Source organism: Tauraco erythrolophus, chromosome 1, assembly GCF_009769465.1.
Source record: "Tauraco erythrolophus isolate bTauEry1 chromosome 1, bTauEry1.pri, whole genome shotgun sequence".
In the NCBI taxonomy this organism is placed as follows: domain Eukaryota; kingdom Metazoa; phylum Chordata; class Aves; order Musophagiformes; family Musophagidae; genus Tauraco; species Tauraco erythrolophus.
Genome location: NC_141465.1, coordinates 4,595,879 through 4,615,220, shown reverse-complemented (window position 1 = coordinate 4,615,220; position 19,342 = coordinate 4,595,879). Strand labels below are relative to the sequence as shown.

Sequence of the window (19,342 nt, the reverse complement as noted above, 5' to 3'; positions counted from 1 at the left end):
AAAACAGGCAGGAACTTGATATCTTCAAGAGGCCCCTTCATCAAAAATGGTGGGAACGGGGGGCAGTGGTTTCCGAAGTTGCGAGGAGACAAACATGAGAGTGGCTGGGATTAGACTCGTTTCTGTAGGAAAAAAGAGGGGATGAGGAACTGGGGGGTGTCTGAAGCCTGGATGGGAGACATGACTTAAGCCATATCGTAGGAGAAAGGACCACTTTCACAAAGCCAGGAGTCTCGCTGCTTTACTCTGCTTTGGCCATCTCATCCCACGTACAAAGGAAACGTGACACTGCAGTGCCCTGTATCGCCTCCTGCTTGCAGCCACAGCTGCCTGGCACCACGCACTTCCAGAGCTCAAACATCCATGATGCCCACACATCATGCTCCATCGGAGGAGGCCACTGAGGCACGAGGGAGGAGACAGCTTTTGCTTCGTGCGGGTGGCACAGGTCTTTCTCCCAGCCATGCTCATTGCTTTGGTGTCCCCGAGTCATCCAGGAGCCCTCTCCCGATGCCCAAGTGTCAAACAGCAGTTAGCAGCATGTGGTATCAACAGCAGACTCGGTGCTGAGACACAGTGGGAAGAAATCCAACCTTTGTGACCTCTGGGCAGCGTTATCTCAGCAGGGTGACAGCATGTGACACATCCCACCCATTGGTGCTGCTTGAAAGCAGAATGTGGGTCACTTGTGCCTGTCGTGCCATGCTAGCAGGGCATGACGGCCTTTAGCTGCCCTGTGGTGTTAATGCCACTAATGTGGAGCTCTCTGGTTCCTTCCACAGCTGGCGGCTCAGGTCCTGGAGCCCAGGAGCATCGGCTTCGGGATGGTGGACTCCAAGAAGGATGCCAAACTTGCCAAAAAACTAGGTGAGTCCCATGTCTGATACCTCTGGAATAGCTTGGAGACAGCGTGGGAGTGATGCCCACAGGCAGCCCTGGAGAGGACAGCCGAATCCTTGTCACCAGGATGAGGAGGGTGATGGTGGCGATTGCACCTGCCCACCCCAACATGGGCAGGATCAAGTTGGGGGTCGAGTATGAGAGGGGTGAGCTGACACCCTGCCAGCAAAAAGCTTCCCTGCTGAGAGTGCCAAAACCAAACCAAACCAAGTGAAAACGAAAGCCAATTCATGCCATAGCGATGACAGGGTGGAAGCTCACAGCTTGCTGAGCAGAAGCTGTAGATAGGTGTCACGGAGTAACTCCATGCTCTTCCTGCACAGAGACAGGTCTAACAGAGCAGCACAGAACCAAAACCTACCGGGACATCACATAGGCCCCCAAATGTGACCAGCTCCATGACAGAGTGACCCCCAGCCACTAATGGGGCAATCACAGCCTTGCAGTAGTTTGGCAGGCAGGTGCCAACCCTTCCTGACTTGCTCCCCAGAGCAGAAGAAGAAACCTGCTGTAAAGGTGAAAGGCTGCTGCATTGCCCATCCCTGGAAACAGCTGCCTTCCAGAGGCTGGCGATTCCTGCCTATTTTAGCCCACAAAGGAATATGGAAATACTATGGCACATAAATACAACAGCAGATAAATATACCACTAGAATTAAGGTCAGACTGTTTAAGCATACTGGACAGTATGGACTGTAATTTTCTTTCCTAAATTAAAGGCTGGTGAAGCTAAACTAAAGCTGAGAGCTTCTGCCTCTCCAAGAAGGAACAAACTACCAACCACCTTGACCCATGACACTCTGCTGTCACGAAGAGCAGAAGCTCAGTGCTGCTGATTTTGGAGCCTCCACTGAGACACTGTAGCACTCAGTCCTCAGTCCAGTGATAAACCATTCAAATCTGCCAGCTGCCATCCACAGCATCTCTACCACAGGTTTCTCATCCTTTTGCCAAGGCTAGCTGAGCCACAAAGAGTCTGAAGCTCGCTTTGGCTTCCAGCTCCCTTTTTATGTTCACATAGTTCAGCCTTCTCCGGGCAACGAGCACAGCCCGCATCAAAATCCGTGTCAGGTTGTTCAAATTTGGGATGTCAGTTAGAGCCTACGACTATTGACTGCAACATAGATAGCCAAGCCAAAGCAAGTTCCTGGTACGGAATTTTTCCAACTGAGGCTAAACTGTGACCTCAAGGAAAAAGTTCAACGTTTGGGAAGAAGCTAGCACAAGTTCTGGCTGAGGTCTGTCCCTTGTGCCATGAAACATCAGTCAGGACATTCCTGGGGTTGTTTCTAACTGGACCAACTCAGGGAACTGGCAGTTGTGTTTTCCCAGGAGTTGTTGCTAGAATAACAACCAAGACACTCTGTAGTAAAAACGCTTTTAGTGGTGTGTTGACTACATTATGTCTCCTGTCTCCTTCTTTCAGGCTTGGTTGAAGAGGGAAGTCTCTATGTCTTTAAGGAGGAGCGGTTGATTGAATTTGATGGGGAACTGGCCACGGATGTCTTGGTGGAATTCCTCTTGGATGTAAGCACAGATAAGCTCAGAGCTAGATAAAGCCTCTCAGAGAAGACCTTGCAAATACTCACTCCGCTAAAAAACCCAGGTTTATCTTTATTCAAAATTCCAGCGCTGTTTGCTACACAGTGGTAGAGATGACATTTGCCAGCTTCCCAGATACTTATCTGACCATGAATTCCCAGGAAAGCTGGTACCTTTATAAGCCACCAACCACTTATATCTTAAAGATGTTCTTCTCTTTTTCCTGTTTATGGAGTATTTGATTGGAAGCAAACAACACTCTCACATAGCTAACTAGTCACCCACCTCAGTTAGTATGTTGGCATGCAAACATCCTGCCATTTGCAAAATCTTTCACTCTTTTTTTTTTTTTAAAAAAAAAGAAGAGTTATTTTGAAAAAAAAAAATACAAGAAGTGGCATTCCCATAGAGCAACTGGAACCAGCTCAATTCATTCAAAAAGGTATATGCTGCAAACTATTTGCCCATTTCTAGGCACAACTGCACAAACAACGTGGCTGTACGACCGCCTGTTCAGTGAACGTACCAAATTGTGCTGCCATGAGTTAGAGAAGAGCCTGAGACTTAGTGCTCTTAGGTCATTTTGTGCACGGGCACAGATACGTGCTCACCCTTGTATGTGCCTAAATGTGAAAGAGATGCTGACTCCCTCATCAACGTGTTGCGATTCTTTTTCCATTTTACTCCAACAGCCCAGAAAACATGGCCTTTGCTTTGTAGTGCAAACTTTTTGCAGAGGCTTGGCTTTCCTTTGAGATGAGGCTCCCTTCCTGAGCAGCCGTGCAATGAAGCAGATGAGGGAGGAGCAGCGAGCAGCAGAGCCAGCAGGGTTTGTTTCCCAGGGTGGCAGGTTGCCTAAATTCGGTTTCCAGAATTCCTTGTTTGTTACCGGGAGTCCTTATTAGCTACTGAAGTCCTTATTAGCTTATTAGCTAACATAAGAAGGACATGGACCAGTTGGAGAGGGTCCAGACGAGGGCCACGAAGATGATAAGAGGGCAGGAGCACCTTTCCTATGAGGACAGGCTGAAAGAGTTGGGGCTGTTCAGCCTGGAGAAGAGGAGGCTCTGGGGTGACCTTATAGTGGTCTTCCAGTACCTCAAGGGGGCCTACAAGAAAGATGGGGAGAGGCTGTTCAGGAGGGCCTGTTGTGATAGGACAAGGGGTAATGGTTTTAAAATAGAGGGAGGTAGATTCAGGTTGGATATTAGGAAAAAATTTTTTACCATGAGAGTTGTAGAACAGGTTGGAACACTGGAACAGGTTGCCCAGAGAGGTGGTGGATGCTCCATCCCTGGAGACGTTCAAGGCCAGGTTGGATGAGGCCCTGAGCAACCTGATCTAGTTGGAGATATCCCTGTTCCTTGCAGGGGGGTTGGACTAGATGACCTTTGAAGGTCCCTTCCAGCCCTAACCATTCTATGATTCTATGATTCTATGATTCTATGATTCTATGATTCTATGATTCTATGATTCTATGATTCTATGATTCTATGAAATGGTGACCTGTGGTGCAGGAGTGCCGGTGGTGAAAAGCATGACTGGGGAAGAGAAACAGCTCCCTAGGACCTCAGGTGTCCTAGGGCGACGCTTCCATGGCTGCATGCATCAGGTGCTGTGGCCAAAACACACGCAAGTGGCTTCAGGGATAGAAGTCAGGCAGGGCAGGGCTTTGCTCCAGCCCCAGCAGAGATGAGATCCCGGTTCCTGTGGCTCAGGACACTACGGCAGCAGGGAGCTGCTCTGGATGCAGGAGAGGCACGGCCACATCGCTTGCAAGGGGCGCGGCGTAAGGCACTTTGTGAGGTTTTGGTTGCTGTGCTCTGTGGTGTGCCGCTGAAAAATCACGTACTGTGAACAAAGGGAGAGAGCAAGGGTTGCTGTTCGTGTGGTTTCCACTCCAGAGGGACAATACCCACCAAAGCAGGGAAATGAAACCAAACACACCTATGGAGCCTTGGCAGCCTGCTCTCAAAGGAAGACAAACCCAGAGGTCCTCTACTCCTCTGTGGGCTGTATAGCAGCCTGCCTGCATTTTTTTTTTTTCTAAAGAAGCCACACCTGCTTTACACCAGTATTGCTAGGAGAAATAATCAGATCAAAGCTTTTCACTGACAACAGCTAGTTAAGAAAACAGAAACAAAGTTTAGACTAACACAGGCTGAAGCAGCAGATAGGTCTTCCAACTTCCTCATCAACACCATGACATGTCTGGGGCCAAAGCATGGGTTTAATGCATTCTGCATAGGAGGATCAGCCAGGAAAATTCACATCCAGACTTTCCGTTGCTCCAAAATATTGTTTGGCCACACTCTAGCATGCTGCTTTTAATGTTTTCCGAAAGCCAGTCCTTTGCAGTAACCTATTCTTGCAAATTACAGTCAAAACCAAATATATCCATCACTTACAGAAGCTCACAATCTTCATACCAACCCCTTTTAACTCCTCTCCCTTTTTCTCAGCCTCTCTAAAGCCAGTTGCAATTGCAGCCCCTTATCTCACATCACAGCAGGTCCCTCAGCATCCATTTGGGTTACCCAGACCTCTCTCAGCTTCCCTCTTGATGTTTCAACCTATGCAGTAAACCTACTAACAGCTCCCTCTGAGGGTGACCTGCATCTCTTGGTTCCTCACATGAAGGCAGAAAGCATTAAGTAGGGTTTCCAGCAGCAGAGAAATTGGGTGACCTCTTTCTCCCCACTTAGGGTGCTAGTGACACACCCTGGCAGGCATAGGTTGGTGCTGCAAATTGTTGTGCTATCAAATGCATTTGTCATGGCAGCTGCTAGAAGACCCCGTGGAGATCATAAACAACAAACTGGAGCTTCAGGCCTTTGACCAAATCGATGAGGAAATCAAACTCATCGGCTACTTCAAAGGAGAAGACTCTGAACGTAAGATGAATATGTTTCTCGTGGGGCTTGGAGCCTGGCTGGGGGTGCTGGGGTCAGGCATTGGTTCTTCTGCATGAACGTTAAGGGTGTTAGGGGTATATGGCAGGCTGTGACTGTGCCAGAATTGGCAGAGGACAAAGTGGGGTTGCAGGCAAGCATCTGCTATTGCTATGCATGAGCCCATCCCTACATCAACAGTGGTGACCTTTCTGCAAGGTGTCTGCTGGCAGGAGAAGGGAGCGATAATCCAGGCTCTCCTGGAGTAAAGTGAGTCTACCTCACCCAAAATCAGCTGAGGTTACAGTTACACTGGGTGAGCACCTCAATGGAGCAAAGCTCCCCCTCTTATGAGCTTTGGTCCAACAAAGAGGGAGGGAGGCAAAAGGAAAGAGGGGAACACGTGTTAAATGCTAACTTGGCAAACATGCAGCAGCAGTAAGCAGGACACCTGAGGGCAGCCTGGCAGAGGCACTGGCCTGTGCCTTCTCGCTGGACCCCAAGACTGAGAAGAGGTTGGCCCCATGCTGTGAAGGATGTACGAAAAGAAAGGTTGGCTTTCATGAGCCTTTAGAAGCCCTCGCCCAAGACTCACTCCAACAAGCCCCAGTAGTCTCCTCCGTCAGCCCCGAGCGCTCCCCCTGCCCTCCGCAGCGCTGGCAGCGTGCACGCCACACTCACAAGGCTTGCTTTTCACCAAAAGACAGGTATTCCTACCCGAACGAGCAACGTATCACCAGGTCTGCTGCACTGCAACAGCCCATCCACCTCTCCCTTCCATTTTCTCACCCGCTCAAAATGGGCTGCGGGGCAGCTCGGGCAGGGCTGTGCCCCTAACGCTGTTCAGTAATAAGTATTTTGAAGAAAGGTGGGAAATATCTCCTATAAAGAGCTCCCGCCAGGCTGAGGGCATCCTTCCTGACCCCAGCTGAGGACCTGACAGCAGTAACAGTAAAAACGTTCCTCATTCCTGCCCTCTCCTCCTGCATGCCTCATTGTGCTTGGTGAATATTTCAGGAATGGCAGCAATCATTAATGCTGGAGCAACTCTGTACTTCCCAGGCTGACCTACCGCTCGTGCAAGAGGGCGCCTCAAAGGTCCTTATCAACAGGCTGGAGCTGTAACTCCTGGACCTGCTTCGCAAGGCCGCTTGCTTTCAGCCCCACTTAAGCGTGGCACGCCGGGATCTGCAGCTTTCCTGAGCACTGTGGGGCTGCACAACATGTGTCCCGTTCGCTCCACATGAAATGGTCCTCGTTTCTAAACCCTGGAAGGGTGAAAGAAACCCTACTCTTATCTGATGTATTTGGCAATAATTTATATTTGTTCTTCCCTAGTGCCTTCTGCACTGATCAGAGCCTGGCCAGCTGTCTGTGAAATCTTTTCTTCACTCCTCTTTTCTCCTTCCAGATTACAAGGCATTTGAAGAAGCCGCCGAGCACTTCCAGCCATACATCAAGTTCTTTGCCACCTTCGACAAAGGGGTAAGCATCCACGGACCTCACCGTGGGAGCTCACAGACTCCACCACCTGTTTTCCAGAAGCTCAGGATGTTCCCAGATTTAATATCTGGCTCCAGCTTCTCATTTTCAGCATTCCTGTAATTTGTGGCGTTGGTGCCCACATTTGGATTTGTCACAAGATAAAAGGCCGTTTCCACAGCACAGACGCAAGTCCTGGTCCGGGTTTGGAAACCAGCCCCATTAGGCTTGGGGGACCTTGACTCTGGCCTTGCTCTGTCCCAATGCTTGAGACCAGTATTGTAGAGAGCATCTGTGGTTTTTTTAACCAAGATTCATTCACATTTTGTTGGCCACCCCTAAGAGTGCATGCTCTGAAAGAGAGCAAGCACCTTGACCTCAGCTCTGCCACTGAGAGAGACTCTGGGTAGGCAAAGAGGCACGTCAGGCTCGCTCACCTCTGACCGTCTGCACTGCAACAGGTTGCCAAGAAGCTAGGTCTGAAGATGAATGAGGTGGACTTCTATGAACCGTTTATGGATGAGCCTGTTCACATCCCTGATAAGCCTTACACGGAAGAGGAGCTGGTTGAGTTTGTGAAGGAGCACAGAAGGTACGTAGCATCCTGGATGCTCCTGGCCATGGGAAGAGGGTAAAGGTGTCTGCCATCACAGGCTTGCCACTCTAGGGCATCTCTCTCACTAAAAATGAGGATGACAGCCACTTTTTGGAGATTTGTTGACCCAGGTTTGAGATTTTGGCTGGTCTCTTCCTACTCCCAGAGGTGCAAGTATCTGTGACACAATCAGAGCCCACCACTGTGGGGCTGTGACCACACAACTTCCCTCCTCCTCCTCCCTGGTTAGTCCTCCCTCAAAGACCAGGGAGGCTCACGGGCAGCGGCGAGTGGAAACCTTGCCCTACTTGCCATACGTGCCCTACTTGCCCATGCTTTTAATTTTAATGTCTGTACAGATCATCTTCTCCAAGGCCTCTCCAGCCAAATCCAAATTCTATTCAGTCCCCTCCTTCCCCAAAACAGCCTAACTAGTGGGTACATCCCCCTGCTGATGTCAGGTATATCTGTAGGCAGATATGAACACCTATGATGTTCAGTCAGCTCAGCCGGAGCTGTCGATGCTCCATACCTTTTGTGGTCAGGTCTATTGCAGTTGTTTAGGGATTTGGCCACCAACAGCCTGGAAGTGACTGGAAAGGCTGATCCCGTGTAAAAGCAGAGGGTTAAATATAAGGGCACGACTACCTATGAGGTGCTGTGTTTTTACGCCCTTAAAAATACAGTGCAGGATAGCAGCAGGCTACCTGCTGCTCCCGCAACTGCGTTTCCCAGCAGGGATTCGAGGGACCATAAAAGAGTTCAAGAAAAGCAGGGCCATTGATACAGTTAGGGGACCCCAAGTCGGGCTGAGCTGGAGGTTTGCGTTCGCACACAGAGGGTTTAGAGACGGGAGCTCATCTCCAGAATCTGCAAATCACCAGACTTGGGAACAGATCCCTGCTTTTTCTGAGATATGAAGGGGTCCTCTATCTCCCATGTACTCACAGGTCACTTTACTGACCTCCTGAACTTCCTGACCTCAGTTCTTCCCAGCTTTTTTCTTTTTTTTTTTTTTTTTTTTTTTGTTCCCAAGCTCTTTCTGTCAGGCAGCAGCATCAGGAGGCTGATTAAACAAAGTCAGCTAAATGCTGGCCTAATAAGGCAAGCTCTCCACCAGCACAAAATTGCAGTGGAAACCCTCCCAAGTCTCATATATTTCAAGACACTGCGTGGTGCTTGGTAGGAGGGAGGGTTGGGCCATTTATTTTGCAAGTGCCAAGGCTCAGAAGAGAATTAAAAGGAGTCTCATGAAATCAGATGCCTGAGGTCCCAAACCTGCCAAGGTGCAGCCACGGCAAGGGAAAAACCCCGGGGTGACAGCAGTATCGTCCCAGCACTTAATGCTGAGTCTCTTGGAGGAGTTCTTTCTCCTGCCTCACCACCAGTAAAGGACCTAAAGCCAAAGGCTGGAAGTGGAATTAGTCAAACAAGGAGATGATCAAGCCCGTAGAGAAAACCAAAGTGACATCAACACCTGCCATATGCTCGTTCCCTGTAGACAACTTGGCAGGATCTTCTCCTCCACTGCAAGGTGTAGAGGACCACTCGCCTCCTCCCCATCACACGGCAGACTCAGTTTCCCCCAGCCGGCAGGCGCAGGCTATCTCTCTGCTCAGGAACAAATCATAGAATCATGGAATGGTTTGGGTTGGAAGGGACCTCAAAGATCATCTAGTTCCAAACCCCCTGCCATGGGCCGGGACACCCTCCACTACACCAGGTTGCCCAAAGCCTCATACAATCTGGCCTTGAACACTTCCAGGGATGGGGCAGCCACAGCTTCTCTGGGCAACCTGTTCCAGTGCCTCATCACCCTCAGAGTGAAGAATTTCTTCCTTATATCTAATTGAAATCTCCCCTCTTTCAGTTTAAAGCCATTGTCCCTTGTCCTGTCACTACATGTCCTTGCATAAAGTCCCTTTCCAGATTTTGCTCTCGGTTGAACAAATCCCATTAGGCACTAGTTCCTCTGCCTGCAGCAGGAGGTCCCTGGGTTTATGCCTGTTTTGCATGCAAAATGTTGGAGGCGGACACACGAACCCCCTCTCCTCCTCCCCCAAGTTCTCTGTAATTGTGGTGTAGCAACACAGGGCTGAATTCTGCTCCCGCTTACTCACCTAAACCCCCCTTACCCTGCTGCCTCCAGCACAGCGGAGTAATCAGAGTAAATCCTGAGTAACTCTGCAGCAATCAGTACACGTAGGCGTAAGCAAATCCTTATCACCAAGTTTCTTCCCCCAGAGAAAGCTAGGGAAAACGTCTTGAAAGGCAAGTACGAGTACATAGTATGCATGGACCTGATAGAATCTCCAGTTTCTGACAATCAGCAACGAGGAGACTTGCTGGGTTCAAAATTGTATCCGTGATCTTGTGCTTAGTGGCTGTTTCTTCAATTTCTATAGTTTGGGGTTTTTTTTTACCTCATTTCAATTTCGATGACAAAAGTATCCAACTGGAATGAGTTCAGTGGATGAATTATGTGTTGCATCAAAAGAACATTCTTATTTGTTCGGTTTATACCTGGTACCTAATAATTTCACTGTGTGCCCAGTAGCTCTTGTGCTAAGAACAATGTCTAGCCATTCCCTGTTTTAATTTTTTTTTTTTACCATTCCAGACTTTTTAGACCCCCTGCCAAATCCCTCTTCAGTCATCTCTTTTACAAGATAAAGAGTTCTTTTCTATTTAATCCCCACCAAACAGAGGTCATTCTATACCTTTATTCGCCACTGCCATGTTTCCATGTCCCTTTTTCAGTTGTCCCATATCAACTACGTGATGGGATGACCGGAACCACACATACATTCACTGTGGGGGTGCGTAGTGTAGTTGTCCATTGCTGTAAGGTATGATGTGCTTTACTCCTTCCTTAATCATCTCCTGACTGTTTGTAAACTTCTTGTTACCTTTTGCCTTTGGAGCTGATGCTTTCTCGATTTGTGACACCTGGGCCCCTTTCCTGAGAGGCAATAATTAATGAGAACTAATTTAGACCCCATTGTTGCACCTGTATAATCAGGGCTGGTTTTCTGCAAGTGCATTACTTCCTATATGCCTGTCTACCATGCAGACACTCAAATCTCAGGAGATCCCTCTGTATCTCCTCATAGCCAGGCCTGGTGTTGGCTGTCTGAAGAACTGGATATGATAAGCAAACACTTCCATCCTTTTCAGACTGTGTGAGAATAAGTTATGCAGATGATCATGCCAAGGCATATGCTATGAATCTTAATTGGTTAATTCCCTCTGTCGTGAAAACTGATTATTCATCTCCACCCTTCATCTTCCAATGTCATTAATCCACTGGAGGACCCCTCCTCTGATCTAACTGCAGCTCAGTTTCTCTGAAAGCCTTTTAGTAAGAAGGCAGCCCACCTTCTTCACCCACTCATTGACTTGCTCTGGGAACTCCATTGGGTCCATGGCCATGATTTTTCTCTTAAAGACCGTGCACCTCTTGTGCTATCATGTCATACTCCTTCAAACGTCTGTTAACTCTTCCTAGTAGCATCGTGCTTGCAAGGATGTTGCCCTTCCAGATCTGTAGCTCCTCGGGTCCTTTAGAAACCTCCAAAAATGCTCCTTGTTTCCACTGCTCTGGTAGCCAAACCAAAACAACAGGTTACAGATCTCGTTGATGCCACCTGGTCCTGGCAACGTGCTGCTACTCCCTTCACCAATCTGTTCTAGGAGCTCAGTAATTGATGCTTCTCGTCGCAACAGGTCACAGGGCTGATCATCCAGGGAGACCTGCTCTGCTGGGGCAGCCTCCCTGAACACCTGATGCCACAGTGAGCAGAGGTGCAAAGGGTTGCTCGTGCTTGTTTGCTATGGGCTTGGTTCCTTGGGTGCCCCTTTAACATCCCAGTCACCGCTCAGCCTGCCAGGCTCTCTGACAGGCTTCCTGCTACAGATGTGTCTGAAAAAATCTGCTATTCTTTTTTTTTGTTGTCCTTTATGAACTACTTCTCAAAAAAATCTACTTTGGCCAGTCTCACGGTTTACATTATCTTGCTGGTTGTTATCATGATTTGAATTTCCTTGCCAGAAGTTATTCTATCTTCTTTGCTTCAGCAGAGTTTGGAAGTATTTGTGGTGGAATTATGCTGGGGTAAAACCAGGAGAAAAGGGGAACAAAGCCCAGTAGGAATGTCCCAGTGACTGCGATACACAAGTGAATGGGTCGCCTCGTGCTCTTGGCATGGACAGAACAATCTGCCATGTGTGGGAATTACTCACCCGCGTATCCCAGCACAGAGAGGCGTCTCATCTTCCCAAGCACAAACAGCAGGGGCAGTGACTCCAGCAGGGACAAGGGCAGGGTTTTATCACCATAAATAAAACCATAAGTTGACCTACTGTGCCCCTAGGCTTGCATTCAAAACGCAGTGGCCGACGGCGCTGACTCCAGCCACCAACCAAAGATGCCACGATGACCTTTTCCATGATGCCGGCAGTGTCATGCGTGACAGTGCTGGATGTGTCCTCAAAGAGCATTTCTGTCTTCCTTTCAGGGCCACCTTGAGGAAACTACGCCCAGAGGACATGTTTGAGACGTGGGTAAGCATGCGTGGCAGGAAGCCTTGCATCCCCTGCTGGCTTCCAACAAGAAACCACTGCTGAAAAGCTTGACCTTCTGGCTGGGGAAAAACGTTCTCTTTCCTTCCTTGCAAAGCCACTTTTTCTCCTCTGGGAAGAAGGGAAAGCCTTGGCTGTGGTGCCCAGTGCCTGAGTTCAAACGGTGTGCTCAGATGCTTTGCTCAACAGCAGTGGACAGCTGAGCTGAGTCCTGTTTGCTCTGCAGAGGGAAGAGGGAAAGCTAACCAAGCGTGCCAGGCGGGTGTTGAGCCTCTATAGCGGCCAGGATATAGCTATGGAGAGCATCCTTCCCAAGGATGCTTTATCTCATCTAATGGGCATCAGTGCTGGCGGTGGGGTGGCATCAGCGGCCTGCCCGCTAGGTGAGCTACGGAGATTGTACCGAACGGATGACTCATGGAAATTGTACCAGAGCAGTTGCACAACTCAAAATGCAAGCGAGGGCAGGCAGTTCAGTTAATTATACTGATTACAGAGCAAATCGTGCGCTGATCGCACTTCTCTGAAGCACGAGCAAGCTGCAAGTCGGCGATTGTGAAGAACTAACGGGTGGTTTGGCACCGATCACACACAGAGGACTCTCCTGGTTTGCAAGGGTGGGGGAAAAGGGGAAGGGAGAAAATGAAAGAAAAATCATGCATCACAAATTATCCCTTTGCTGTGAATGAGTACGATGTTAATAGCCAGTCAGGGACCTTCAAGTGCCAGCTGAATGCTGAAAAATGAAGCTGGACAGGTGCTTTACAGATGCCAAGGAAGATGCAAAAGATCTTCCTCCAAAAAGATCCAACAGCACTCAGTTGCCTCCTCGCTCGGCTGTGTAACGTGAAACGCTGTGGGACTCCCAAGCACCAAAAACCTTGGGAGGCTTTAACACAACAAGACAAGAGGTAATAAAACTGACCCAGGAGTTATGAGTCACTGAGGCACGACGGCTTTTCATTTTGTTTTGAGATACAGACTCCGTACAGGTGATAGCTTCTTACATGCACTGAAGTCCCTCAACATTTTTTCACTGTGGCTTCAGTGGGACCCAAATTTCACATGCAGTCGTTCCGCTTTCATACAGAACATACTCTAAAGTAACCTCAGGAAAAGTGTGGATTGTCAGCGGTGGGATGTTCGCTTTACCAGCAGCCTGGGAATACAGAGCTTGCCTCCGCTATGAGCCAGGGGCTCATAGCCACAGGAGACAACGGGCCGGATTCTGATCTTGCTGCAAGTTCAGAACAACCTCAATGCCTTCACTGGAGTTTCTCCATTTTTGCTTGCTGCCTTGGAGGTCAGAATAAGGCTATATATATAATTATATATCACATATATATATTTTTTATTTTGCTGTCTGACAATGCTGCTGGCAAATATGGAGAAAAAGTGACAGTGTAGATTTTGCCAGCTGTAAGTGGTCTGAATCCCAAGTAAATCTGCCTGGAATGCCCCAGTGAAAATGTATTCCCTGAAGATGCCAGCAAAGGCCCAGCATCCGCTATTGTTTTTAAAGATAATGTTTTCCACTTAATCTTTCAGGGTTTTTTTCCTTTCAGTTTGTGATGGTGGCTTTGTCACCTCTGGGCTCAGAAGGGAAAAGAAATTAGCATTTAGATGGGAATTCTTTCTTGCATTAAAACCAATTGAAATGAAAACCGGGACCGGCAGCGGGTGAGGAAGGCGAAGCCGATCCATGGGATAATTCAGAGATGACATTCATAGCAGGCGGATGATGAACCGGCTGGCAGATCTATTGGCCTTTGCCAATACCATTACCCATTACTCACGTGTCTCATGGAGAAAAGCAGTGCACCAGGCTGTCATTTCTGTCCTCCGCTCATTAGAGCCCTGAAACAAGCCTCCCATTCAGTCCCCTTGCTGCTCACGGAGACCCTCACTTAGACCAAGAGAGCCTTCACCTCCTGAAAGGTGCCCAAATGAGCTGCCTCGCCTTTCCTATTGTGAGGAAACCTCTTTTGCTGGCCCTGAAGGGGCATGTTTGGGGTCTGAGCCTGGTGGCAGACAGTTGTTTCCCTACAAACCATCCCCTGGTAGTTGCAAATTTATGAGGGTAGGTAGCTTCAGGCATGGAGGTTGAGCCCATATGCCCATGCTAGAGAGCCCTTGGCGTTCTCTGCAGGCAAGGTTTTGCCCCACACCATCAGAAGCTCCCTTGCCTTTGCCATCATGTTGCCTGCCTCATTTTCAGCTGAAGAGTTTCAGCAGCGTGACCCACACTATCCACGTCAGCACCAAATACCTCCATGACTCAGCCTCACCTCAGCTCTTGGTGGGGCTCCAGTCAAGCCTGCCTTTGCAATCATCCCGTTCTTTTGAAGGCATCCCACCGCTCCTCATCTCCAGTGATTACCTGGGCTCTGTCCTCCCCTCCCTGACCCATCAGTAATAGTTTTGTTGTTTCCAGGATGACGACATGGAAGGAATCCACATCGTGGCCTTCGCCGAAGAAGATGACCCAGGTAGGAGGCCCGTTTTCCTCCTTATGTGACTCTCCATCACTCAAGATGGTGTAGTTTCATGTGCTTTGTTTGCATTGCGGAGCCCCGCACCCCGGCTGGGACAGGGATGGAGAGCTGGGATACTTCTGGGTGTTCATAATAACAGGTGTGCTAGCTGGGATTCAAATGCATGGGCTCTGGATATGGATGGATGAATGGATGGATGGATGGATGGATGGATGGATGGATGGATGGATGGATGGACGGACGGATGGAAAAAAAGTCATCTCCTCCATCCCAGCACCAGGATTTGCTCCGTAACTCTGCGGCTGTCTTGCTGTGTGGTTCTGGGAAAGTGCTGAGGGCCGGGTGTGTGATGTGCATGCAGGAAATCCGCGGGCATCAGCTCCTGAAAAGCCGTGGCATCGGGGCTGTCAGCATGCTGGAAAGCTTTGGCCTCTCAGGGGCTCAGTTCCTCCCTCACCACCAGAAAATAGCGACATTGTTCCACTCCGTGGAAGGATTATGAGACTTAATTCATGTGTAACTAATTTCAATAGCCGGGGAGGACGCTCGAAATTAAAAGCCTTATTATCAGAAGAAAGAGCTGGGAGACAGCATTTTAATGAGAACTGTAAACAAGTCCCGTGTGCGTAGGAGGGTGAGGGAAGCTGAAAACCCCGCAAGAGGAAAGTGCCTGCGTGTTCGCAGGAGAGGGCTGCAGCAGTTCGTCTGTCGTTTCAGATGGTTACGAGTTCCTGGAAATCCTGAAGCAGGTTGCCAGGGACAACACCGATAATCCTGACCTGAGCATTGTCTGGATTGACCCCGATGACTTTCCTCTGGTGAGTGGCAGGGACTCCTTGCCTTTCTTGGGTTAATTCAAGCATGGGGGATGTGTGTGTGTGTGTATGGAATTGCCCCAGGGAATTTGGGACAAGGGAAGATGGGAAACCAGACCATGGGTGACTCCTGACAGCTGCTCATTGGGGTCTGCCTTGCATGAAGGTGGTGTCTTGGGAACATTCCCAGAGCTGGCACTTTCCTTTGCCATGTGTGGTGGCCCAAGCTCATGTTCAACCTCTCTTCTCTCCCGTGCACTCATCGATGAGCGCTCTCCGCGCCACATCCCAGCTGGCTGAATTAACGCCGGGGGTATTGCGAACACCCTTGTCTGAGCTTTGTTTCTCCTGCAGCTGATCACTTACTGGGAGAAGACCTTCAAGATTGACCTGTTCAGACCACAGATCGGGGTGGTGAACGTCACAGACGTGAGTACCATGTGCCCAGAAAATCCAGTGATCCCAAAATTAGGGTGCTAGAAAGGACGGGATCTGAGGTCTGCTGGAATCAGTGGGATTTCTGCTGTTAAGTGGATGTAGATCAGGCTTTTTCTCCAGGAAAAAGTGTAAAGACCTCACCATTCCCCTGTGCAGCTGGGTTCATAACACCTGCAACGTCAGGCTTTGACGCTTCAGTCTGAGCGTGTTTCTGCCGCCGAGTTGCCCACAATCCACGTCTGCTGAGGACAGGAGCAGCCCCTGCGGTCTGAGCTTCAGGGCTTTCCCTGGTTTTGTTTTCAAGGCCTCCAATTTCCACCCCAACCCACAGCATGCACCACTGTGCCCTGCTCTGACTGGACCTGGATGGGCTTGTGGGGAAAAAGCATGTGGAGAGGGGAAAGCAAGCCGTGCTTAGGGCAGGGGGACAAGAAGGAGGGTGTTTTTGCAGCAGAAGCGTAAGGACCCAGTTTGAGTGTAGGTGGGAAAGATGGTCCCCAAGAGACAAGGAGAAACTGTAATGCGGCGTGCTCCAGCCTGGCTCGCTTATTACCTGAGTTTATTCCTGATGGTTAAGTGCCGCGTGTTTTAATCTCTTTAAAATGAACCTGCGGGGGTATGTAAGTGTCTCTGGAAGCAGAAAGCTCTCCACCACAGAAGTGTTTGTAATTTGGTGCTTGACTCCGTGTTTGAAATTTCAGCTGTATGGGAACCTGATATTTCATTAGAAGAGAGCAGATAGGGACTTAGAGTTGGGACAACTGTCTGAGACTGGGTGCTGGTCCTAGCTCCATCACTGACCTTGCTCCCGGCCTCAATGTCCTCTCTCCTGTACCTCCCCAGAAAAAGAGGGATGGTGAGGGAGTACCAGACAATTGTGCCTCCTATTATAACACATGCTGCAAGACCATAAGATGGGAGGCATGGTAGGGAAGCCAAAGCGATGGCGTTATGAAGAAACTGGAGACCCTGGATCTCGCCTGCTCCATCAAGGGGAATGAGAGGGAAGCACACAGGCTGGCTTGGGAGGTACGGAGTAGGTGCAGCACTGGCTGGACGTGAGCAGTGCTGTACCTGTAATAGAACAGCACCCGCCAGACCGTGGGACAGACACCTAGAGAGTGGGGAGCCAGTGGGTTAAGGCTTGTCAGCAGAACTGTTAAGTGAGAGACAAAAAGGAAGGGGACCCAGATAGCATCTGTCACCTAAGATCATGAGAGGATTGAACAGACAAGCCAGAAATAGAGCCCAACTCTTCCAGTGTTTCACCCTTATTACTAGTCTGCAGTATCTCCCTGCACTAGATTTACTGCAGTTGGCCATGTTTAAGTCGCCTCAAAGCTACATTAAACAGCTTGCAATGGAAATCCATGGAAGTAGGATTGCCAGTGGCAAAAGAATCACATAGAAAGCAGTATTAGGCAGGAACATATGCCTTATTATCCAGCAGTCACTCAGAGCCCTGTAAAAACTCATGCATTATCTGGCTTTGATACAGCAAGTGTTTCAGATTGTTGATTATAGTATTTGCAGTTTTCATTTCATTCCTCTTAAGTCTGTTTTCTATTCCTCAAGAGAGAGATTTAAGAAAGTTCTAGGTTGGCGGGTGATATCTAAAACAAACACTGAGCTCATTTCGTTATTGCAGTGTTACATCACTGCGTTCAGCCAAGTTACACAGGTACAAAGTGGGGCTTACACAACGGAGTAAAAATAAACACTGCTGTTGGCTTCGGTGGACATAACCCCTGTGACCCCATCGCTTCTCTAAAAACCTGCCAATACAAACACCAGAGCTCCCAGCAGCCCTCGCTGGCCCGTCACATCGCGGTGGCTCGGGACGAGGGTTATGATGTGCTGCAAAATGTTGCAGCTCTCTTTGCACAGCATCTTCTCTGGGTGCAGTGGGCTCACCCCTGTGCCCCTTATTTAAGGGCATCCCTGTTTGCCACACCAACAGTCCTGAGACAGGGGGCAGGATCATCTGCATGAAGACAGAGCTGCATCCCTCTCCATGGCTCTTTTTTATTACGGTTTTGGTGTTTTAGGAGGAAAATATTGTAAAGGAGAAACAGCTTACCTTGAGCAGAAATTGTCCCGGCTTTTTAGGAAGCCATACAACGAGGAGAATTAGGTACCACAGGAGGGGAAAGAAGCAGGGCGCATTGCTAAAGCTGGTAGTTATCTTCTGACGTAGGAAAAGCTCTCGCTTCTGCAACATCAAATGCTGAACAGGATAACCTCACAGCATCTCCACGAAATAGGAGGCTGATCCCATTTTACGGAGGGGAGACAGTGAAGGGAAAGAGGCTTCTACCCAAGGCATTTAGCCGAGGAACCTATAGCAAAGCAGGGAGAAAACCTTTCACTCCCGGGTCTCAGAGAACATCTAAGCTATGCTTCTTGTCCCTGGGTAATGGCCACAATTTAGACAGTATCTTCTTACTGAAATCCCAAATCCCCTCCAGTTTATGGAAATAATGCAAAAACAGCCGGAGAGAAAGCAGGGGGCACTGGCGTTTTTCACCACTCTTCAGCTGGAACATGGTTGAGCTGATCTGAGGAAAGACTCTTCTAAGAGGAGGAACTGCTGTCACATCTGGAGAGTCCAGAGCAACGTCCTGAGGCAAAGGCAATGGTAAAAGAGGTTGGGGAGGAGGGGTGCTGACAGCGGGGTGTGAACGCTCAAAGGAAGATGCCTCAGAGTGACTCTGAAAGGAAGGAGGGAAATACTGTGATGCCCTGGGGCAACGTAGTGAGAGCTGGCACAGGTTTCTTTATGCTCTCTTCATGTAGACTCGGAGTCTACAGAACTGGCTGGATGAGGTGAGGACAATGCATCAGGTGGACGATGCTCTTGCTCACAGGTGTAAGCAGTGCAGGAGAGGAACAGGCAGCGAGTACACATCTAACCCAGGGCAAACAGCACCACATGCTCACGTAAACCCATTGACCAGTCCCACTGCCCCTAGTCAGAAGCAACGGCGCTTCAGGGGAAGTGGCAGACCCAACGTGTGGCAGGGAGGGAGCTAATGCCACCACCACCCCTGCATCCCACCTGTGGTCCAACCCTCACCCCTACAATAGCAGCCAACCTGATGTCTTCCTTGTGTCTCCCAGCGTGGCTAATCTCCCATCACCTGTCCCCTCAGGCTGACAGCGTCTGGATGGAGATCCGAGACGACGATGATCTGCCCACCGCTGAGGAGCTGGAGGACTGGATAGAGGACGTGCTTTCTGGGAAGATAAATACTGAAGATGATGACGACGATGAAGACGACGATGATGACGATGATGATGACGACGATGACGATGATGATGATGATGACGATGACGACGACGACGATGATGACTAAATGTGACTCTGTGCCATTTGACTTGTGGGGGCTGAGAGGCCTCCCCCCGCGGCAGGTCGCTCCATCGGAAGACCTGTTTTTGAGCGTCAGCAAGCACCGCTGCTCCTCTTTGCCCCCTGCCCCGCTCCCCCTGCCCCTGCCCTTGCCGGGACCCCCTGGCCTGATTCTCAGCGGTGCTGAGCCACCGGGACTGCCCCTGCTGCGGGCAGCGCCTGCAGGCACCCAGCACCACTGTAAATCATGCCTCC

General features: G+C 49.5%; 1 protein-coding gene across 1 annotated transcript in view; it reads left to right on the top strand.

Annotated features, from left to right (window-relative positions):
* The window catches only part of CASQ2 (calsequestrin 2), a 31,921-nt gene extending 12,827 nt beyond the window's left edge, over positions 1–19,094 (top strand). Inside the window, exons 2-11 of the mRNA XM_009981033.2 lie at positions 783–867; positions 2,326–2,426; positions 5,224–5,335; positions 6,744–6,817; positions 7,276–7,406; positions 11,927–11,972; positions 14,425–14,479; positions 15,203–15,303; positions 15,655–15,729; positions 18,891–19,094. Of these exons, the coding sequence (XP_009979335.1) occupies positions 783–867; positions 2,326–2,426; positions 5,224–5,335; positions 6,744–6,817; positions 7,276–7,406; positions 11,927–11,972; positions 14,425–14,479; positions 15,203–15,303; positions 15,655–15,729; positions 18,891–19,094 (984 nt within the window). The remainder of the gene's footprint in view (positions 1–782; positions 868–2,325; positions 2,427–5,223; positions 5,336–6,743; positions 6,818–7,275; positions 7,407–11,926; positions 11,973–14,424; positions 14,480–15,202; positions 15,304–15,654; positions 15,730–18,890) is intronic.
* The last annotated feature ends 248 nt before the right edge of the window (positions 19,095–19,342 follow it).